This window comes from Chaetura pelagica, unplaced genomic scaffold, assembly GCF_000747805.2.
Source record: "Chaetura pelagica isolate M959 unplaced genomic scaffold, ChaPel_1.0 scaffold188, whole genome shotgun sequence".
NCBI lineage: Eukaryota > Metazoa > Chordata > Aves > Apodiformes > Apodidae > Chaetura > Chaetura pelagica.
This window is the reverse complement of record NW_009954196.1, coordinates 487,025-511,503: the sequence shown is the minus strand read 5'-3', so window position 1 is coordinate 511,503 and position 24,479 is coordinate 487,025. Positions and strand designations below refer to the sequence as shown.

The window sequence follows — 24,479 nt, the reverse complement described above, 5'->3', positions numbered from 1 at the left end:
CATTATAAAGAAATTGTTTTATCAGATCTTATGCTATTTAGTTATTGTAAATTAATACACTCATAATAGAAAGAGTGGTACATTTCAACTTCACTAAGTAAAGGAACCTGTTACATTTCAGTAAGTGAAACATAAATGTCACAGGTCAAATGCAGCTGAAACAATGTTTTTTGTGCTGCTGGCTTATTTCACATGGTCCCTACGAATATTGACATGTGTAAGGTGTGACTGTGCTTTCAGACTGATGCATACATGTGACTTCAAGTACCTCTTTCTCTCCAAAGCAGAAAAGTGAGTGATGCCTGAAATATTTATGGCTGGGCTTCATTTGCAGGATTATGTTTGCTTTCCTGTGGTATGAATATCTAGTCCCAAAGTAGGAGAGCATTATCCAGTATTGCCATTCCAGCTACAGTCACCATGAAATGCTTAGGAATAATCATCTACTGGTGTGTGCAGTGAACTGATGAGACTTGAGGCTGTGGAGACAGTCTTAGAATTCCTCTGTGAGCAGCCATTGAAATTTGTGTCCCTCTGCGCTGCTCTTTTCTTATGGCTGGCGTGGGTGTTGTCTCCATCATTAGTGTCAAGCACCACTGTCATGCTGGACTCCATTCTGGACATAGCGTATAGGCTGCTCTGCTGCGTGGGGTGAAACCTGGCTGCCTTGAGCTCTAGCTCATCATAGCTGGACACCTCAACAAAGGGGCACCAGCGGAAAGCTTGCTTGAAGCCAGCTCGGAACCTGGGAGGAAGGATCTTGGTAAAAACTTGTACTTGCAAGAGCCAGCACAGGTCTTCATCTGAAAATGTAAACTGTGCTGACAGGACACCAACTCAGCTAATTGTTTTACCCCTAATCCTGTTTGTGGTGAAGTTAGTGAGAGTTTACTTGACTGAAGTCGAAGTAGGGTGAAAAAAACAGTGGTAATGGCTCATTTCTATTTCTGATTTTCTATACTTTCCCTGCATTTTAGCATTGGAATTTTCCTCATACTCTTATTTCCCATCCTTTGCCCAGGTCTAAGTAAATGAACACCAGCTTTCATAGCACTGTCTTCACAGAAATTGTTTTGATTTGACCTGTGATGAAATCTGCACTTCTATTTTCATCTTGTCCAAGCAAGAAACTTTGTGGCATTCTTTTCTTTAAAATACAATCCTAGCTTCCAGATTCCAATACACCTTCTATGTTTCCCTCTCTAACAGAGATGCTTACATGAGAATGAGGTAATGGCTAATGTTCATATAAAACATTTTTATTAGACTACTTTAGATGGGTATTCCATGATTGTTACTGGGGTTTTCTAAATATTTAACAAAATTGATATAAAGCTTGTCAGCAATTAAACTTGACAGTGGCTGCTCACTGAAAATAGCTTGTAAATAATATTTAAGAATACTTCTTCAGTACTGATTCAGACTGAGCTTTTGAACTACTTAATTGTTCTTGGCTATCCTTATGAAGCAATTCTAGAAGAAATACCAAGAAATGGGATGGCTGGGATGATATTTGTTTGTATCCTGGTCCTACAAGCTAAAGTGAAAAACATGACTTCATTTTGCAATTCAGTAGTCTCAAACTAGCAAATACCTTTAAAATCTCACCAAACTCAACAAGTGCAGTGCCTTTGAAGTTCACGACATAATGCATTGCTATCAAACAGTACTCTAATTTACTGTTGAGTAATGAGAATAGAAATATTTGTTAGCGTGTTATGGACCTTAGCGTGCAATAAGAATCTAATGGGGAAGTATAAACTACACAGTAAATCACATTTTATATTGCATCTTTGCAGTGTTGCAAAACAAATTTTTGGCTAGTATTAGTGAACGTATAGATTGCACTGTATATCACCAATAGCTGCCTTCAGTTCATTTTAATGTTTTACAAGCCAAAAAATATTAAACTGCTTTAGATTTAGACTTTGCATATGGAATAGGAAAGGGCTGGTTTCTGGATACTGAATTTTGCACTGAAATTTTAAGTAGATCAAAATATTTACTGGAAGTGCACACTTGTTTTTTTTTGAGATTAGTTTCAAGTACAAACCTAAAGAAGTTTTGCTTTCTTTACCAGTAACTGAAAACTATTCAAGTGAAATGTTTTTGCCTTTTATCCTATTTAAACAACTTACATTCTCGTTGAGGTCATGCGTACAAACATGCATACAAAACTTAGGAATTCATAAGCAGCTCTTACCTCTTATTAAGACAGCAGTAGATAATGGGGTTGTACATTGTAGAGCTCATGGCAAGCCAAAAGCTGGCCAGATAGATTTGCTGAATGTATTTCCACCGATTTAATTGTTGATAGATCGCAGTAAGTATGAAATAAATGTGGTAGGGCAGCCAGCAGATGGCAAATGTCAGCACAACTACAATCATCATTTTTACCACCTGAAAGAAAGTAATAATGTTATTTTAATATACATATGAGCCTTTTCTATTTGGACTAGTAATTCAACATCTGTTAATATAATAGCATTTGATTATGAGAGTCATAGCAAAGATTAATATGCCTTCATAATCGGACTTTCCAAAATTTCTATTAATTTTCCTTTTTTTTAAGATTTATTTTTCTTTTCCATTATGAAAGAACATGCTCCTTTCCTAAGGAAAAAAACCATGAAAAATCTTCTTTAACTTTATTTGTATTGTTTCTTCAAAAAAATTTATTTGCTTACATCTGGCTAAGATACTACTTTTTTTGTTCACCTAATCATGGAATAAAGTTACATGGTGTTTATTTGGCCACCTCATTTTGGCCCTTATTGACCCTGATATCTTATTCTGTTCTGTTTTCCTTGTTCACATTTATTAGATGTGATTTAACTAAGCACTAGGTTGTAGGAAATTAGCAACTGCAGTATCTTATTAATTTCAGAGACTTAACAATTTCTTTGGCTGGTGATCATTATTGTCCTGTTCTGCAGGCATCATAACATCTCTTAGCTTCCATGGTTTCCATTAAGCAGAAACGAATAGGAGCTCTGTTTTGTGCTTGAAGTGCAAGGAGAGAAGTTGAGAGTCATGCAAAATTTTCACTCCTGTCTTTACCTCTTTGGCTATGTTAAATACTAGTGCAGTTACCATTTTCAACACAACACATTTTCTTTTTATAGGTAGAATGAAACCGGTTATGATAGATCTATGCCGGCAGGTCTCTTGTTTGTTTGTATTGTGAATACTGAGGAATAACAGGGATTGCTAGCGGCAGTTCCTTTCATTTCACTGTACAAGGTGCCATTTCCTACTGTTCATAGTTTTGCCAGGAAAAAAAATAAGAGCTGAAATTTCCCATATCAATGTGTCTTTGGTTGATATTTTTATAGAATTTCAGCTAACATAATTAGATCATTTTACATGTCATGATGCCATCCTTAAGTCATATCACATCTTCCTGTGGGAAGCATAAAGCAATTTTTCATTTAATATCTAGCACCAGTTTACAAGCTTTACTGCTGGTTGGGACTTTATTGTACAACATTTTGCTTATGGGAATGCTTGTTATTGCTCATACATATACCAGTCATCACTTAAAGATACAAAAGGGGCATCTGCCTACACATTAAGCAACATTGCTAATATTAGTGTCTTCTAAAGCACTTTTCATCAGTTAACTGTAAATAATTGCAGAAGGAGGATCATTATTGTAAGGGAAACTTATAAAAACTTATCACTTTCACCTTTGGTGTGTGTACGTCTATATGTCTATATCTAGTCATGTGTAGGTATATATGGGACTGTATATGAGATGTTGGTTAGTCGAGGAAGAGGTGGTGACTCTGTGAATAGACATTCCTGGATTAAAATACATCTTTGAAATGATGATATAAAAATATGTTGTCAAATCACAGTTTATCATTAAAAAAGATGTCTTTCTAGTCCTTTGGACATAACTTACACTATTATTCTGCTTTACACCTGTGCCTTGCACACACTGTGCAGGTAGAAGACTTAACTCCAAGTTTTACCACAATATTTTAGCGCTCTGTCAATTTACAGGTGCACTTTGCTTCTTCCTGTGTTTTTATACCTGCCAGGAATGATAAGTATTACTTCAACACTTGAGAATCTAATTAATGCCTTGATATTTAATTAACAAGTCTTGCAGTACCAACTCTGTGTGTGAAATTATTCCTAGAATTATTTATCATTGGAATATCATAGGTACTAAATAGACAGATTTGACACCTGATTTTTTTTTAGTTTTTCAAAGTATAGTCAGACAAACCTGTATGTATACTGAACATTTCACCTGTACAGTGCTTAAGCACTGAAACAGTGAAGCTTCCCAGCAATAAATGTAGTTTAATCTGTTTGAACACTGCATCATTCATGCCACAGAGCTGCTATAAATCACAGTAAAAGTGCAGGTTGGCAGTTTGGCATATTGAATTGTGTTAACAACATTTTCAAAATGAAGTTAGTGATCTTTTTTTCTGACATCCAAATTCTCATTGGTCAGTTTTCTGTGTTGTATCAAAGGGCAAGGCCAGCAGTGTTTTAAGAGTCTACCTTGAGGTCTCTTAATGCTAATAAACCTTCTCAGGTTGTACAAATACTTTTTATTTCAACAGCTGCACTCAAAAATTAATGCAAAATTAATTAAGTTGTGGTTTAACCCAAATGTAATATTACAGGTTTTCTTCAGAGAAACAAAGCCCCAAATAACTATTTACAGTGTGACCCAAAGAAAAGAATCCACTGTTTTGTATCATAATTTCAGGCAATTTGATTCTTATATTAAATATTTTAACTTGTTTGTTTGTTGTTTTGGGGTTTTTTGTTTGTTTTTAAATGAAAAATCACAAGTTGCCCCCAGAAAATAATCACATCTTTTCCTCAAGGTGACTGTTTGTTTAAACCAAAACACTCATCTTTAAAACCAGTAAAATGAGCATAAAATTGTCTTATTGCTGCTTCTGTCTGGAAATCCATGGTTATGTATTAAATCATCATAACATGAAAGCAGAAATTTCTAAAGCAAATAGTTAAATTAGACAAGAAAAGGATTATTTTAGATGGTCAATAGTGTTTGATTTAATTTAAAGTAAAAAGTCTGTGGAATGACAGACAGTGAAGCACATGTTCTTAATCATTCCGGTTTGCAGCTGCTATTTCATAAATAGTAAAAATTACCTAAAAATTTTAAGGATCACTTTCCACTCAGATAAGGCTGTATCAGTCTGAATTCCATGGAAGGGAATGTAATATACAGATATGTGCATGTTTAGAGGGAGACATGCAATGTGGTTTCCTTATTAATTTAGAAGTGGAATAAAAATGTGCTAATTTTTCCAGCAGAAAGAGGTGCTTAAGAAAAGTCAAGGTTGAGTTGTCATTCTTTTGAGTATTTATGTAGTACAGTGCACTCATTGATGTATTACCTAAGGAGATAACCTAGAAGTGACACGTTGCAATTCTGTGTGCTATAAAACAATTTGAAACATAGGGCAGTTACAGTTGACCATGAAGTCAATCATAGAAATTATGAGAGGAAAAGGCACTATATCGTCCTCATTTAATCAACTAAGAATGAGTATGTATTGGCACAAATGGAGGAAAAGAAGAAAAGAGGAAGCTGAAAAGGTGGAAGATTATTCCCAATTTTCTTTTGTCTTTCAGAGATGGGCAAACACAGTGTGTAAGACCCTGTTTATCGCTGTGGTTCCTGTCCATCTCTTTGCTCTTTTCAGTGTTAAGTTTCATTTTTTGATGATATCAAAAACTGGGAACAGAAACGGCCTTCAAGGTCTATAAACCCAGGGTACTTGGATTTTACTTGATGTAAATCCTGATGAATGACTGCCGGTAAACTGTTCTATCAAGGCACAGGGCCAAGTATGATCTTGCTGCAAAAGCCTGATTGTCTCTTCCCAGTACACTGTGATGTTTCCCTAAAAAACCTGTGGCTCTGACAATACAAAGTTTTCTTTTTAATGTGCCTGTTCTGCTTTTTTTTTTTTTTTTTTTTGAGATATTATAATTTTCCAATTGATTTCTCCTCATTGTTGCATAGAATTCATTAGTAAGGTTTTCCTTTTGTGCACTAGGAACCATTTCTGAAGCAAGCAAGCCAGAAAATTGCTCAATTCAGTTGTGCATAATGTCTAGCTCTGTTACTGCCACCATTTCACCATGGAGCTTTCCAAAATGCATTATTGCAGTAAACATCACCAGCCTGTGCCCTAGTGGCACTGTTTTCCTCTGATGTTCTGTTTAATCTTCTTTTGTGTATTGTGGGCACCGTGGCTGGAGGAAAGAGGTTTTATTTCTGTTCCAGGTTTTATTTCTGTTCTGCTAAAATGGGTAGTACTGAGTCTCTCAGTTGTGCAACGTTTAGGCAAGTCTTGGGCCTAGATTTGGAATATGATGAAAAATCAAAGCATTTTATCAGCATGTTCTGCTGATATTGTTGTACACCTATGTCTGAGAAAAACTATCTATAAAATGTTAATTTATCTGCTTTGTAGTCTTACTGTTCCTTTAAATTCTTCCTCTTTAAGTAAAAAGCACTGTTTCATTCATGAATGATATGTAATGAGAAAAAAATGTATTTAAAAGAACAGAACAAACATAGGCTCGTTGGAATTGGAGTTTGCAGGTTTCCTTTTGCTGTGAAACATTTGAAGCAGTAAAAGTGAAGAGGAGCTAACAGATTCTGCTATGTGCAAAAAGAGCATCAGATATAGGATTTTTTTCCAACTGTGTTTATTTTGCATGAAAAACAGCTAGAAAAATGAGTTTGATTTACGTGTATCATGAGAACAGTTATTGAAAGATTAGGAATAAAATACACTTGTCTGAGAGACTCAGTTGATGCTGGGCATCTAAAGAAATTTATATTGGAAGGCACTGATTTGCCATCTTTAGCTAAGACTTATCCAGGCAAAATTGTCCTTTTCAATCTGCTCTGCAGCTCCTATTGCCTCTCTAAGTCATCTTTGATATTCATTCTTCTACATGGTCAGAAATTTGTCTTCTGATTTAATTTGCACCACCATCACACACTATAACATCATTAGTTTCAGAACCTAAGGGGTTTTAGGTGTTTTGCAGATCAAATGAGAAGCACAGCAAATAGTTTAGGAATGCATACGGTGTAAGAATATTTTTGTTTACCTACTCATAGATATTAACTATACATGTGAATGCAACTTAAACACAGTTCACAGATAATCTCTGAGAGTCATAACGTGTTTCTCTTTCTGCTCTGTACTCTTGGAAAAAGTGAAATGCCAAACTAATATTGCACAAAATATTTCTCCCCATGTATTAGGATGCAATTGGTAAATCCAATTCTCAGTCCTGGGGACATACATGGCACTTGTTCAGTAATCACCATAGAACAAGGAGCTCCATTATGGCTTTTACTTCTCAACAATGTTTAGTTGGAGTAAACTGTCTATCTTGCAAAAAAATTAGGATTCACAGGGATTTGAAATGTACAGAGACAGGATTGTTTTCTGAGATAAGAAGTTTTCATATAATTTTTACATGCTCAGGGTTTTTCCATGCTCTTTTATCCCACAGAAAGTATAGACCCTCAATAGCTGAAGGAGATGCACATTTGGAAGGAGAAGAGTTGGAGAGGTTGAAAGTCTTTCAATCAGGTAAGGTACTTGCCAATTGCAGTGCTTCACAGATTTTATTCTTCTGACTTGAATTTTCCATCCACTTTGTCTCAGTTGCTTGAAATAAGGAAACTACTTTTCATTTCAGTTTGTATAATCCCTTGCTGCAGACAGAATTCACAATCACTTTATTTAAGCTGTAAAGTTGAAAAAGGTATTCTATTCTAAGTAGTTTTGAGTCAGATTGTTGTCTTACAAATCCTAAAATACAGAGTTCCCCCCAAATCAAAGCAATTCTAACATCTTTCTTGAATGATCATAGCTACTGCCATTTTTTAATGATACTTTTCTAATGTTTCATGGAAAACAGCTTTGACAGTGACTGTATGATTCTCTCAATATGTCAAGAAATATGAAGATGTGATTTTACAAACACCTCATTGAGGGCAAGGAGAAGTTGTTGCCACAAGTCTTATATTACTTTTTCTGCTACTCAAATGTTTTTTACTGTAACCTAGATGAGAAGTATAGGTAGGTGGCCTTATATCATTGTCTTGGTCTTCAGCATAGAATAGCAGAAGTTTTTTTAGTAGAAAATGACTGAGTGGTTGTTGAGGGCTCAGCATTACTGAATACAGTTATTTACTTGAAATCTAGTGCTGAAAGCAAGTGAAAAAGCTTATCTAGTGCTGTTGTGTTTAAAATTCACAGAAATAATTTATTTGACAGTGGTTTCCTTTTGTAGATATGACTTGGAAGGAGTGATGTGGCACACTTCACTTCTGTGCTTCCAAGCAGCGATGAGATTTGATGTGGGGGAAGGAAAAAAATAATATATTCTTATGTTTTCCTAATAGTAGTAATTGGTTCTTAAGTTTACTTTCTGCCACAATTCTGAGAATATTTTGGGACCTTCCAGAACCTTGCCAATCTTTTAAGGCTCACTTGAATTTTCCATATAAGTTTACAGAAGAATTAGCACATGTGATTTTTTATTTATTTTTTTTAAACTAAACCTTATAATAAACATGCAATAACAAATAAGACTATGCTGAATTCCGCCAATAAGTTATGCAAAAGTATCCCTAAAGAAGGTCATCTTTTTGTGGGCTCCTATCCATGGAGTTTTGAACCCAAAAGCAGAGGGGAATCTGTGGTGGTCTTCAAAATAGGAGCACAGGTTCCTATTTCATATGGAAAGCCTAAAGTCTTTTGGAATTTTTTATTTTCATCTTATTCACTTAGGAGACTTGAATAAGTGACTTACGTAATTAGAAACCATTTTTATGTTTACCATATTCCTGTATAATTTTGGCACAGGAGCATAATGGGAAAGAATGCAGATTATTTAATATCTAGCTTTAAAAAAACTCTTCTGTCTTCTGTTGATAGTATAAAATTGTGTTGCCTGAAGATGAAATTAATTATTCCTGGACTGTACTAATTTAAAATGCGTGGAAAAGTTCTGTTGAGGAAAAAAAACCACATATTTTAAGCTATTATTTTGCCATCATCATGCTTTTGCAATGAAAGTAACGTCTTTCCTTTCAAAGGTTAAGCAAATGTATTTGTTACCACATAAGAAAAAAAATAAATTCCCCCAGACCTATTTAAATTGAGTTGAAAGGAAACTGTTAATGTCAGCGATACCTAAGGCATATTTTGTTTTTGATGCGCTTAGCTTATTTTTATTATTCCATAGATGACTGTACAAGGTTATGAATTTGAGGTGAAGTAGACTTGTAACAGCTGTACAGAACATTTTGGAAATGTTTGGCCATTAAAAAGGTAGTTAAAGCTCTGGTCAATTATTCTTGCTAGAGAGTATCAGGAGTGTCATTGTCCTGACACCATCTGCTATTTCTGCTTTTGTACCAGTATTTTAACAGTGCTTCAAGTACTAAAATATTTACATTATTTGGCCATAGTAGACAACACGCTAATCATTACTGCAATAGTTTGATACTTCTGTGGAATAAGCCAACCCGTTCTAGAGTGGCTGAAACTGATTCCTAGGAAACCTGTTCCAAAGCCTATAGAAATCAAAGGAACTCTTTGAGTGAGAGGAGGTATTGGGGAGGGCTCAGCAGGCAAGGCAGAGTGGAAGATGGTCTCCACTTGTTCAAAAGCCTCAGTTAAAAGCAGTGTTGGAACCCAGGCTGATCTACCTCAGAGGCTTGCAGCTGTCCAGGTATTGGGCTACATGGAGTGTCTGAGTCTGTCACTCTTACAGGATGACAGTAAAGACAAAATCTGTGTGTGCTGCGACAAGGTAAATTATTTGCTCAGCCTGGTTGCTGAGCTTAAGCAGGAAGTGGAGAGGTTAAGGACCATATGGGAATGTGAAAGGGAAATAGATTGGTGGAGCTGCGCCCTGCTATCCTCAGGGAAAAGGCAGCAGATGGTAGCTTCACAAGAGGTAGAAGATGCCCAGCCCTTTTGTCACCAGGTGGAAGGATGGGAAGTGGGAGAGGATGGGGGGTGGAATGTAAGCAGGTCCCTGCTAAGGGTAGCAGAAGAGTTCTCACCGGACCCTTCCCACATTCCCAGGTACCCTTTACAGAACAGATACAGGGCTCTGGAGATAGGGGACCAGTCAAACAGTGATGCTGAAGAAGCCCCATCCAGGAAGCTGCCAAAGCAGCCAGCTTGATGCAATAGGACAGCTCCTGAGAAGTTGCCAAAGCAACCGGCTCCTTAGATTAGAACTGCTTCTGAAAAGAGCAAGAGAAGGATGATAGTGATAGGTGATACCATTCTGAGGGGAAATGAAGGTGCTATATGCCAGCCAGACCCTTCCCACAGGGAAGTCTGCTGCCTCCCTGGAGCCAGGGTAAGAGATATAACCAGGAAACTTCCTGGTCTGATACGGCCCTCAGACTATTATACTCTTTTGATCTTTCAGGTAGGTAGTGATGAGGTGAAGAAAAGAGTTTGAGAGTAATAAAGATTTTAGGGCATTGGGGCGACTGGTCAAGGGCTTGGGTGCACAAGTTGCGTTCTCCTCTGTCTCTAAAGTCTTGGGGAATGATGAGAGGTTTAACAGGAAGACCTCGCAGATCAATACCTGGCTCTAAAACTGGTGCTACCAACAGGACTTCAGGTTTTTGATCATGGTTTGGTTTACAGGACACTGGGCCTGCTGACATTGGATGGGAAGACCCTGTCCCACATGGGAAAAAAGGTACTAGGGCAGGAATTAGCTGGAGTCCTTGATAGGGCTTTAAACTAGGTTGGGAGGGGGTGGGGGATAAAGCCAGGCTTACTACAGATGAGCCTAGGGGTGGTGTGGTGGTCAGCTAGTCAGGCAACCTTACTGGAGGCCCAGCTTAAATGCCTTTATATGAATGCACACAGCATGGAGAATAAACAGGAGGAGTTAGAGATGAGGGTGAGCCTGCATGGCTATGATGTCATTGGCATCACTGAGACCTGGTGGGATGGCTTCTATGACTGAAGCATCAGAATGGAGGGTTATGAACTCTTTAAGAAGGACAGACAGGGGAAATGGGGTGGGGGTGTTGCCCTCTATGTCCAAGACCAGCTGGAGTGCATGGAGCTCTCCCTAGGGACGGATGAGAAGCCAACAGAGAGTTTATGGGTTAAAATTAAGGGGAAGAAAGGCCAAGGTGACAATAGAAATACAGGGGAGAAACATCACAGAAATTCAAGTGCACAATCCTTAGCTCACTCACTGACCACAAAAAAACAGTCTGTTGTCTCTGCCTGTGACCTGGAGTTGTTGCTGGCTGTTCTGTAACAAAGTTTTAACAAAAAAACTTACATCAGTCTGTCAGTAAATACTTACACTGTGCAAAGTTTATGCACAGTATAAAGCCATTTTTAGAATTCACTGTTCTCTTATTCCCCTCTGGTTGCTGCTTGAAGCATGAGCGAGGAGTGTGGAGTGATGTGTTCACAGCTCACAGCTGAGTTTTACTAAAACTTGAGACAGTGCTTGGAAGCTGGTACTGTTGCTGAGTGTGATGTAGCTATTTGATAGAGAGCAAAGCAGGGCAGCTTCCAGTAATTTCATTTTATTTTGCTGTTCCAGTGCTGTTCAGAAAATTATCAGGAGGCCTGACTTAATTTTTACCTCAATAGGAAAACTTGTTAAAAATGGTGGGCAAATTATTAAAAAGAGAACACATTCCCAGAAAAAAAAAAAGTTCTGAAAAGGATAAAGGATAATCCCTGTTTTTCCAAAGTTCTAACCCTATAAAATAACTCTGTAAAAATATTTTGGTTTTAACATGCAATGAAAACAATTCCCTCATACCTCATGTCCTAGTCTTTCACTAGACAACTGCGAAGAGTGAAGCTATAAAATGAAAATGATGATATACAATGTTAAGTAGTACTTTGTTCATTCCCTAAATTTTCAGTAGGTATTCAGCCCATGTACTTGCTAATAGAAACACTTTAATAGAACTTTTTAAAACTTAAAGAAATTTTCTCAGAATATTGGTTATGCTGCCATGTACTGTTATAAAAAGTCAGTCTGTGTATATGTATTTAGGGAGGGGGATCATGCATTGTCATTATTATGTTGATTGTGCAAGAACTTAATTTAAGTAATGGCAATAGCTGTGGGAATGCATTACTCTGCTATCAGAGACAGGCTGAGTGATTGTTTTATATGGATGCAAATTGGAGCATAGGAGGTTCAAGATGAATATCTGAAAACATTTTTTTACTGTAAGAGTGACAGAGCCCTGGAACAGGCTGCCCAGGGAGGGTGTGGAGTCTCCTTCACTGGAGACATTCAAAACCCACCTGGATGCGTTCCTATGTGATGTACTCTAGGTGACCCTGCTCTGGCAGGGGGGGTTGGACTAGATGATCTTTCGAGGTCCCTTCCAACCCCTAGGATTCTATGATTCTATGATTCTATGATATGGATTCCAGTCCATTAGTTCATCTCTGTGAATGACCAATTATGATTAATCTTTCCAAATATAATTTATTTTATAAATCCTGATGGAGAGCACAGCAGGGGAACTGAAGAGCTGTCATGCCAATGAAGTCACTGATGCGGTTACAATATATCTGCAAATAATTTAATCCACTTGTTGCCTGTGTTGAAGGCATGAATTCCAGTGCTCTCACTTTTAAAATCCTTTATTTAAGGCCACTATTCCTTGTCTCATGCATATATTTAGAGTTCTAATAGGTGCTGTTTTTCAAGTATTCAAGGGATTTAATTGGACCCTTCATAGAATATATTAAAAGCCAGCTTTTCTCTTCAGAAACCTTTAGTTTTAGAGGACGTGATTATTTTACTTAGTCATTATGATAACAGGTGCTGAAGTTCTGAGGTTCAAGTCAGCTTTTAATAATTTTCTTTCCATTCTTGCTTTTTCAAACTGTTCTAGAAAGTGTTTCCTACCTTAGTGTTTACAGTCAGACCCCAGGCACCCTCCACTATTTGCTTCCCTTTCATCACTGGCTGAAAGGGCAGTATTGGTAATAGCACAGTTAATTGACCATCAAAATCTTTTTCTGCTTATACTCTGTAGGAAAAGTAATTTCGTACCTTTGAAAATACACTTTTGGGTAAGAGACAACGTGGATGCAAAGATTGTAATGGTAATGTTGGCTTTTAATGGATAATGTTAGTAAGTGAAATGCTGGTATTTTGAAATGCTTTCATAATTTCTGGAAATTAGTCCAATAATTTCTGGAAATTAGTGCAATAATTTCACTTTGGAACAAATTATGCGAAGCATACTATATAGTTTTAGATGATAATTCTTAATAAGTTTTCTCTCCATTCACATTCCAAATGATCTTTAAACTGTTACAAGGCAATAGCAGTGATAGTACTAGTCAAAATGCATTTTGCTTCCTTAAGACAGGCTAGTATTCTGCTTGCTTTAAAAAAACTATGTAACAGTAAAAAAAAACATACCACCACCTTTGGTTTCACAGGGGGCATTGCACATCATACCTTGAAGCTGTGTGTTCATGTCTACCATTCTGCCAGCTGAAACTTGCCATAGAAAGTTCTGCACTCGTCTCTTATGAGTCTGAGGGTATATGAATGAGAAGATGATCTGATCTTTCCTTCCATATATCCTCTGCTGTAACAAGTTTTTATGTGTATTATGTGGGGAAAAACCACTTTCATACCCTGACAGTGTCCTGAAAGAAAGTGAACATCAGTGTTCTTAAGTATTTGCAGAAGAGTTATTGCTTCAGGATCCAATATGCTGCACTCTGCTATTGCTGCAGTGTGGTAGCAATACACCACTGTTCAAACATACTCACAGTGTTAGGAAACAAACTGAGCAATTGAAGATGTGCTCATCATTGTGAGTTAGAAGTCCATGTTTAGGTACCTTTTTTTTTTTTTCAAATTTGAAAGGCTGAATGCATCTTAGTAGGAAAAAAAAAACAAACAGAAATAAAAAGCAGAAGAGCTGCCTTAATAATGAAGAAAAGTTAGGCTAAGAAAAAGAATGTTATAAGAAAGACACAACCATGGCACTGCAACAAACTGAACTGGAAATAGTCAAATCAGCTCTTAAGCAATCCATGGTCTTGTTAGATCAGGCAATACTTAAAAGGGAAAAGATGGAAAGAAAACAAGTGGGGAAAGTCTGCATTTGTCACAAAAAATTATTGATTTGAAACTCAAATTATTCAATGTGAACATGTCTATCAGCACTACTCTCAAAGATGCATGAACCTTAATGTGCTTAAAAGTACAGCAAGATTCACTTTTCTTTCAGTAGAATGAGAATTTGGCCTAAGAGTAGCTAATGGTTTGCTAGGCCATTGTTCAAATCAGTAGTTTAGCTCTGTAAAGGCTAAACATTTGGGCTTAGTTTCCACGTATCACACACAATATATGGCACTACATGTGGAGCAAGAAGTTAAAATCCAAAAGTTACCTTTATTTAATGCTGGACAGCTACAAAAAGAACAGCTAGTGAACATAGAAAACAACTTGTCAAACTTCATCAGTTTTGTTTTGTTTTTTTTTATTGCAGTAGACCTCTTATTACTTTTATTTCAAGTGACTTGGTGTTTCTGACAGAACATACTGTGATACTTTGCAACACAACCACAGATTATGTTGTCAGATTCACTTAGAGTTAATGGAACAGTACCTTTCTCTTAGCTTTGAGCTGCTCATGATACTTGTTGGATGTGTCGCCTGGTATTTCTCCTCCCCAGAGCGTAATTCCCACTATGGAATAAGTGATGCCCATGACAAGCAGTGGAAAGCAGTAGACCAGAACAATCACAATGATATGATACCTGCAATGAAAAAGCATTAAGCTGATAAGTGCTTTCAGAAGAGCTATACCAATGGGATGGGCTGCTAGCAGTCAAAATTGCTACTGTAGCACAAAACATGTTTTACATTGACTGGCTAGTCCTTGGTGTTTTCACTGTCTTTTTGGAAGTCTTGAATTGCGCTGTAAATTTATTTACATCTTAATGCAAGTCATTTATGGCATTTCTAGTTCTGATTCTGAACTTGTGCTAGCACAAATTAAGAATGACTCTAAGTTTTCATTATTGGAGACCGTACAGTAAGATGTGTTTGTCCATAACTAGCTGATTTAATTTTATTTAACTTAAATAATTGGTTTAATTATTCCACAGCCAAGTATCCTAAGGGCAAGCTAGGTATTTTGAACTCTAGTCTGGACCATAAATGAAAGAGAAAAATAAATATTTAAGTGGTATATTTATACAAAGGCCCTGATAAGTGTCCTGTGTTACCCCACATACTTCATATGGCACATCTGTTGCACACTGAAAAGGCAGATCTGTTGCCTATGTGCAACGCAGTCATTGCTGCTGATGGTAAGCACTGGGAAAAAATCCAAACAAACAGTAACTTCTTTTGCCTCCTGTTAGTTCCTGGTTAATTGCCATCTTCAAATAAAATCCCAGTGAATGATCAGTGAAGAGTCTTCAGCTGCCAATGAGAGTAACCTTAGTGCCCTAAAGAGGGCTCCTAAAGTTATAAAAATGATATATGTCCAGTGCCTCTCTCACCTGCCTGAAAGAGAGCAAAAGGTCAAATTTGATGCTGGATGGTTACACAAGCTTTCAGCCTGGCACACAGGGTTCATCTTAAAAGGGAATGAAGACATAAAAAGGCAGATAATATTTCTGTGGATAGATTTGTGATTCTGCCAGAGGGACAAAAAAGGTATATTTATTTGGCTGTTATTTTACAATTCCGGAAACTGGAACCAGTTACAGGTTTTACAGTTTTATTATTTGGATTGATACTTGAGATAAGTAATTGTGATACTGTAACAGAGTGAAGTAGGAAAATCCACCCCTCTCTTGAAGGGATCCAGAGAAAAAAATCTTATCAGGACGAGGAGAGGCTGGAAATACTTGTTTTCCTGGTTAGACTGGAAAGGAAGATTGCTTTGAATTGCATGTTCTGTCTCCATTTCAGACCTCTCTGTCTATATAGAAGCAGCCATCTTAAGTGAAGAAGTGGTTGTAAAACATGCAGCATGGGATGGAAAATGTTCATAGAAGTGGAAGAGAATGAAAGTATTCCACTTATCACTTAAAATGCTCTGTCTTCCAACTTAGAAAACTTGTTTTACATTTCTCAATGGTCAGTGCTGTTGGCTATTCTGCATGTAGAGCATCTGCATGATCAACAGCTTTTGCAAAGTCTATCGCAAGTGTAGGCACCACCATGCACAAGTTTAAAAGAACAAAAGCTTACGTAAAATGCTGTTTTGGACCACCTGGCCATGCTACATAGCAAAGAGTTCTTCCAGGCATCACCTTGGTTATGGAGTATAGGCACTGGGGAAAGGCCAAAAGGAAAGCCAGAATCCATATGCTCCCAATAACCACCTTGGTAGCAGCTGCAGAGAGCCTAGGTTTCAAAGGATCAATAATGGCCATGTATCTGTAAAAGAAAGCAAAAACCTGTGCATAAGAAACCTTCAGAGATTAGTATGTATCTATAATCAACTAAAGCTTAGGATTTGGAGGAGGATATAAGCAGAGATCATAGAATCATAGAGTAAGTTGGTTTGGAAGAGACCATCTAGATCTAATCCCCATGCGTTGGCAGAGACACCTTCCACTTAGACCAGGTTGCTCAGAGCCCCATCCAACCTGGCCTTGATTGAACACTTGCAAGGAGGGGGCTCCCACAACTTCACTCGGCAACCTGTTCCAGTGTCTCATCACCCTCATAATGAGGAATTTCCTATTAATGTCTAATCTAAATCTCCCCTCTTTAATCCATTAGCCCTCTCTTCTTACTACCCACCCTAGTAAAAAGTCCCTCCTCAGCTTTCTTATCTTCCTGGAGTTCTGATGGCACTATGCTCTTTGGGCAATTTAGCTGTTATGAAGGCAATGCTGAAAAAAAAAGAAGAATCATTCAATATTATTTTAAACGTGTAGCACACCCACTTAACCATTATGTATACTAGTAGAGCAACTGTTCCTCAAAGAGTTAGTTAATCCTGTTACTGCACAACCTGATTGAAAAGAACAATAAAGCTGGATCCTTTGTTACTCTGCTACATAATACAGGGTTTATCTCTAATTAAAAATATTAAAAGCCAAGCTGTCAGGTTTGTTAGTCATCTTGTAAAAAGTGACAGGAAGCTGGTAAGTCTGCATGCATTTGTTTCAGTAGACAAAGATGGACTTTGGATCATCTGCTAAAGAGCTTCAAACTGCAACTGGTTCACACAGAGATTGAGAGAGGAACCAGATGAGCATTTCCTTGGGCAACATAGAAGCAATAAAAGCACAAAGAGAAACAGATACATAAAGCATGAAAACATCTCATTTGTTTTTTCATTTCCTGTGTTCTCAGTTAGGATAGCATTCTTCTTACTAGATTTTATTGGCAACCCACATATGCTGATAACTTGAGTACATGCAAAAAAATAATTTTAAAGTTTACTCTAAGTAATTACTATTTAAAAGCTTAGGAGAAAAAGAGCAACAGTAAAAGAAAAACAAGTCTTTTTTTCTGTCTTTTGACCTCTGTTACAGATGCAAGGAACAAGGAAGACTGCATTGTTTTATTTTATATGTTCCCTATCACATACTTATGTGTTTTTCACATATTTCTTAGCAAGACAACTGCTTTGATTTCCAGGCTAAACCCTGGATTAATGTATTTTCCACCAGCTTCCCTGATCACAGTATTTTGTTTCATTTAACAATTACCAAGTAATGACTTACAAAATCATTAATCATATTGATTAAACAGAAAAACTATGCAACTTTCTTCCACTATTAGGGGGAATACCAAGAATCAGCCAGAATCACATTTAAAGAAATTTGTGTAGTTTTGCAAACCCAGTGAGATACTGGCTGTATATATGTCTATGTAGTGTTACTAATACAGCATACTGAATAACTAACTACATGTTCTTTAATCTAACATCCTAATGTTTTTCAAAACAACACAAGGAAATGTTTTTTACATTAATATTTTGTTCCAGATTCAGAGGGTTCCCAAAATGCATGGAAAAATCCTTTTATTGAAACACAATGCTGTTTGTGAATTAATATAGGAGTTAACAGATCAGCAACTTAAATAAAACATTTCCATGGAAGAATTCAGTGTATCTGTACTTATTCAGGAAACTGAAAATCTGCCCTTCTGTAGTAATTGATATAATTGACGTTCTACACCATGTTCCCCAAATAATTGCTTTTCTGAAATCAGAATTAGAATAGCAATGATTTAGGACCTCCTCAGGAATAACTAGGGCAAGTTAAAAGAAAATTAACAATATTAAAATATGTTTTTCTGTGTTTCCTTGTGGTTTAGGTGTGGGGGTTGTTTGTTTATTTGTTTTTAAATTTTATTTTATTTTTATTGTTTTATATGGAAACACCTGAAGCAGATAGAAAACTAGAATGGACATGGAAACCAGCTTGAATGTTTTTTTAATGAGAGTTTTCCAAATTTCTAGGAGAATGTTAGGATAAGTTTCAAATCTGGACTTGAATTGAAATCCATTGAAATAAATTAATAAGCTGCCATTGATTTGAAAAAAAATCCTTTTTTAGGTGAATAAGTTCTGTTCTGCTGCAATGAGAAGAGCAGCACTCATTTGAAAAGTAGGAAGGTGCATCATGTCCTAATTGTTACAATACACACTTAGATTCTAGGCAGACTTGACCAAAATCTTTAGGTACAGATGTTAACTGCAAGATGATAATATTCACAAGAGAATTCTCCTGAAAAGAATTTGTGCAAGTGCATCCATATTTATCTGCTACGGTAAACAAATTTAATTTCAGATATTCCTACTTTTTGAAATTTCATACTGGAAAGATAGGTAATTACAGAGTAGGTATTTGTTTTAGCAAACTTAACTCCTTTTATAGTTAACTATCAAATACATGATAAATCCAAAATCTACCATCATAGTGGTACTGTGTGGGACTCTAGCTCTACTATACATGATAACTGTCCTAATGCCTTCAAATATATAAATGCTCTCAGAAACAAAGTGATCTAAGAGATCTGCAGTTCCGGATATAAATTTCTGTATCTACAATTTCAAGCCTATTAATTCTGCATTTTTTAACTGCACTTACACAATTTTTCCCCACAAGGTAATGAATTCCCCTCTTCTTTGCCTGCTTCCCCCCCTCAGCTAAGCGGATGCTTTTGTTATTACGTACTAACCATGAAATAACTTTATTCAAGTCTTGTACCGAGAGAGCAGCAGATCTCAAGAAAATACATATCAGATGGATTGTTGCCCTCTACCCCTTAGTTCCCTTCCTCTCTGAAGAGTAAGTACAGCTTGGTAATGAAGATAAGTTTGTAGTCATGAGTCCTGTCTTTCAGATTGAGCTAGCTTGAGTGTGGGCTTCTGGATACTGTCTAAAATACGTGATGATCTTTACCTGTAGTAGGTGATAACCCATTACATAATAAATCATTTTCACATGCTTGTCGGACTCTTAAGAGATCTTCTCCTAGCCTGGAATAATTCCTTTCAATTGCTAGTTTTCTTCTGATTGCACGTTGACAGTGTTTTATGTGCTGTCGTCAGATTTGTATTACATTCACATTATTCTTATTCCCAGTTATATTATTCTTATTCCCAGTAGGTACCAGCAGTAATTCTTTTTGGCTGAGAAAAAATTATGTTGTTTTATTTCCCTGTCTGGTGACTGCCCTTTAAATATGTGGGTTGTTTGTGTGAAATGACTCATACACCTGTACTGATGGAAATCTTACCAAATGGCTGCCTGAATGAGGTAAGTCAAAGGACTAGGATCAGACTAAAAGCAGGAAACTTGTCTTTCGTGTTGAAATTTGAGTGATAAGCCAGCAGCCTCGATTTTTGCACAAGACAGATTGAAAAATATAGCAGGCAGTCATTCTAACAAACAAGATGGGGAGGAGGTGGAGAAGCCTTGACTATTCCCTTTGTCCCATGTCTTTGTCCAGGTAGGACTTAGCTGACCAGAGAATATTGACAGTTCTCTACTACTGAGCCTTGGATAACAAAGCACATTTTTTCTTGTATGCCAGTACACTGACAATTACAATTAACTATCTAACTTGTTCCCTAAGACATTTTTCATAGAAACAAAATTGCTTAATTAACATGGTGGGATATTGCTTTATAGCTGCAATTGTGACACTCATCATATAAGTTTGGTAGCATTTTCCTAGAGAAGCTGTCATTGCCATAACTAAAGATAGTGGAAAAATTGGGATGACTCTCCACTGCTTGTTAAAAACCAGCTCTGCAGTTGAGCTGTCTCTGGATGTTAATCTCTGAAGCCAAAAGAAGCCCAGAAAAGAACTGAGTCCTTCCTGAACTGTTATCTGTCATTTGCAAAGCAGGCTTAACCACTCCTGCCTGTAATTTTGTTTGCTGGAAACAGCAAACTGGTACCTAACAGTTGTAAGTTTTTTGTCTACCTCTTTAGCCTCAACCTGGAGGAGTAGTAGCTAATTTTTCAGCTGGCCTTTGCCTTTGATTTCTGTCTGTTTTGGCCAGACTGTTTCTATCAGGAATGAAAGCTTTTGCTAGCACAGGCTAGATGTTCCATACTTAAGTGTTGCCCAGAAAATTAAGGAGGTGAGGAGGCTAAGTGTGGGATAATGTGTATGCTGCAGGATATTACCTCTATATTCTAATTACCCACATCTGACAACTGTCTGTCATCTTTCATGGAGTAGCTCTGTCATTTCCTTACTGTTTGATATCCTTATGTATGTTTTTTATGGTAAAGTGCCAGTTATAAGGGGGAGCAGTGGAATTGTGTAACGAATGGTGATGAACGTTGTGTAGAAAAAAGAGGTTTGTGTGAGTAGGCCAGGAATGAAAGGGAGAATGATGAGCTACAGGATCTGGAGCAAAAGCAAAAGAACTGAGACTGGGAAACAGTTTTCTGAATGCAAAAATAAGAATAGAAGTGAAGCAAGAATGATGAGAAACTAAAAGGAGGAGAAGCAAAGAAAGGAGAATTATAGAATAATATCAGATAGAAATTGGGTTGACGGAGGAGACAGTAAGGAAGTGGGGTCATGTAAAGGCAAAAGACATGAGAAAAATCAGTTCTAGTGGACCAGAGATTCCAAAGTAAGTAGAACTGATAGAAAAGCAAAATGTTTTGACAGCAGGGCTCTGTAGTGGCAAGCCCTTTTGCCCCTGCAGGTGTATGGGAGGGAACTCTCAAAACTTGTTCTGTCTGTGATCAGCCAGCCATAAGCTGCATGCAGGGGGAACAGATAGACTACTCTGGTGCTCTGATGTCATCTTTCTTAATGACCGTTTAGATTCTCCACTGTTCTTTCTAGTGGCCTGAGCTTATGCAGTCCTTCTGAAGTCAGTGATAGTGGGGAGTGCTGAGGCCTTCGTAGGTCTGACATGTTCTGTCATATTTATGCATAGGCGTTGGATCTTCCCACAACTCTATCTCTAAGTTCCTTAGTAGATGGGTACGTAGGTATTTGAGCTGAAGCAGGATTTGTAATTGTTACAAGCAACTGAAAACATATTACATTGCTGAAAAACATTCTATAGCCACAAAAACATTATTCATTGTGATGTTGTGCCAATTTACTTTGCAGTCTTTGGATATTTACTATTCAGTCAGTCGCCAGGCTGAAGCAACAGGCCTTCATGCCAAAAAAGGGTTCTGAAGTCTCACTGAGGTTGTTTGATTTCAGGATTTGACTTTTAATGCTTTCTCACTCCAGTGGGTGCTGCTGGTAATGCCACAGACAGCTTGTTTGACATAATAAAGTGGAGGTGCTGAACCTAAAGTACATACTAACTGAAAGGAGCAAACTCATTATGCTCATTACAACAAGCAGAAACCATTATTACCCCTCCAACATAAACATTAACACCTGGAAGATAATTATAAGATAGAATATGCACATTTAGAAAATCAGGGATATAAATACGTGCAGGTAGAGACTCAAGGCAACACTTACAAGAACATGGATTATTTACCATCTGCACCATGTTCTGTGTATTACTGTAAAGCATTTTTAGGCAGCACATTAGTTTCAGTACTAGAGTCATTAGCACATGATTTTGATTGCTGCAATCATGTTATATGCCACTGTCATTGCTTTTCTTCCAACTTTGGTTTGTGTTAGTCTTTGTCCCTAGCTAATTACTGCTGAAGTCAGCAAGAGTCTTTCCATTGAACTGAAGGAGAAATCAGTCAGGCTACAGGATATGATGGCCGTGTCTGTGTGCTTGCTGCAGTGCTTTTTACCTTCAAGACTTTTCTTATCTGCTGGGGTCAGAACAGTTCCTTCAGAACTGCTCAGTTTGGCTGGAGTCTACAAATTACTGTTTATTACTAGTTTCTTGGATTCATCAAATAAGGAAAATCTGTTTTCCTTAAAATGATAATAGAAACAGTTCTCATTTGAGTAACCTTGATAAACTCCTTAACCCAGTGGTTACAACAGCAGCATATTTGTGCAGCGCTGTACAATTTGCTGGTAACATAACAGACAAATAGCTGGTATTATAAAAGCTCCTGAACGTTATATGTTATCGTCCTGACAGTAGAAAAGAAAAAAACAAACAAACATAATTGTGGCAATTTAGGACCAGCTGGTAATGAGGCCTCTGCACACTCAAGGGAGGAGAAAATCCAACTAAGAGGTCATTAATCGATACAAGGACAGGGAGGTTTTCACTCCCCAATTATGGTCACAGGCAAAACAGGCAGACTTAACTTGGGGAATGAAAAAATGAAACAATTTAGTTTATCAGAATGTGAGAAAGAGAAAACAAGATAAAATCTCAGTTACCTCCCCCAACCCATCTTGCTGGGCCCAAATTACTTCACTCCTACCTCCCCTTCAAGTGGCATGGGGGGATGGGGAGTCGGGTTTAAGATTAGTTTGCCACATATTGATTCTACCCCTCCTTCTTCCTCCAGGGAGCACTCCTTACAGCCTTCCCCCACTCCACTGCAGAATCTCTCTCACAGAAGAGAGTCCTTCATGAACCTGTCTGACATGAGTCCCTCCACTGAGGTGCAGTCCCTCAGGAACAGGCTGCTCCAGAGTGGGCTGCCCACAGGGGCATGGGCTGCTTCAGATGCAGTCACCTCCCCTGGTGCGCAGTCCATCATGACTGCAAATCCACATGTGTCCCATTGTGATCCTTCATGGGCTACAGATCCATGTTTGCCCCACTATGGTTCTTCATGGCTACAGATTCAAGTCTGCTTCACTGTGGTCCTTCACTGGCTTCTCCACCATGCTCCTCTATGGGCTGTAGGGGGACAGCCTGCCCTCTCACCATGGGCTGCAGGGGAATCTCTGCTTGGACACCTCATCCTCCTCCTTCCTCACTGACCTTGGTATCTATGCTCAGGTATGGCTCTCACCTCCCCCTCTCCTATGCCCTGCAGGTCTTTTTTGCAGTTTTGTTTTCCTCTTCAATAAATTACTCACAGAGATGTGATGGACTTGGCCTTGCCAGGTCAAGAGTTTGAAGCTGGGGGAGCTTTCAGCAGCTTCTCACAGGAGCCCACCCCTATGGCCCCTCCCCTGCTACCAAAACCCCACCACACTATCACAAAACATGAATTTATCTTTTTGTAAAACAGCATACAATGTGTAATACAGGCAGGAAAATCTTCCTGCTTTAACACATTATTTAGAAAATTGTAGCAAAAATACATAAGATGTTTTTTAAATCAAATGTTCAAAATTGGATCCTACAAACACCCATCTGGAGACACAATTGCAATCCTCAATCATCTTAAGTGATTTGTTTAACCTGTTTACAGTGTGTTTATAAACTCAAATGGAGAAAAAAGTAATAAATTCAGTCCCAGATGACAACAGAAAATTGGGACTTGATGAAGGAAGAGACTGAGAGAAAATCGTAGTGCTCGCTTGTAGGTGACTCATCTACAGAAGGCAGCAGAGTATGCACAGCTGGTTTTGAATCTTTGTATTTGGAATCAACTGGTAATTAAGAAACTTAGGTAGGGAAATTGCTATGATTCCCTGCCCTTATTTAAAATATTGTTTTGGAAAATCCAACAAAGGGTCTCTGTAAGGTAGGTACAGTGAACTAAAGGGGGTGGAATGATCTGTGAGATTTTAGAGGCATTTTTTGTATGACAAAACTTAGGTCTTTCACTTTTGCCTTCTTTAATCTTTATTTTCTACCTAGTAGTGCCAAAGTGATCTGTATTAATTAATTTAGACTGGCTATGGGAATTTTTGTAAGACTGTCTCTGACTGTTGGGCAAGACTGGTGGCCAGAAGGATCTACAGTGAACAGAATTAGTCATCTCCTTAAAATTAACAGTATAAAGGGTGTATGACAGCATGCTAGATAAACAAACACATTTGGATAACACTTTTCTTTAGTCTGCCTCATAAAAAAATGGACTAGGTGACTTTTCCCT

At 37.6% G+C, this 24,479-nt stretch overlaps 1 protein-coding gene across 1 annotated transcript in view; it reads right to left on the bottom strand.

Annotated features, from left to right (window-relative positions):
• Positions 1–429: 429 nt before the first annotated feature.
• The window catches only part of TACR3 (tachykinin receptor 3), a 32,750-nt gene continuing 8,700 nt past the window's right edge, over positions 430–24,479 (bottom strand). Inside the window, exons 2-5 of the mRNA XM_010003159.1 lie at positions 16,294–16,482; positions 14,696–14,846; positions 2,204–2,400; positions 430–745 (exon numbers count right to left, since the gene is read on the bottom strand). Coding sequence (XP_010001461.1) covers positions 430–745; positions 2,204–2,400; positions 14,696–14,846; positions 16,294–16,482 — 853 coding nt within the window. The remainder of the gene's footprint in view (positions 746–2,203; positions 2,401–14,695; positions 14,847–16,293; positions 16,483–24,479) is intronic.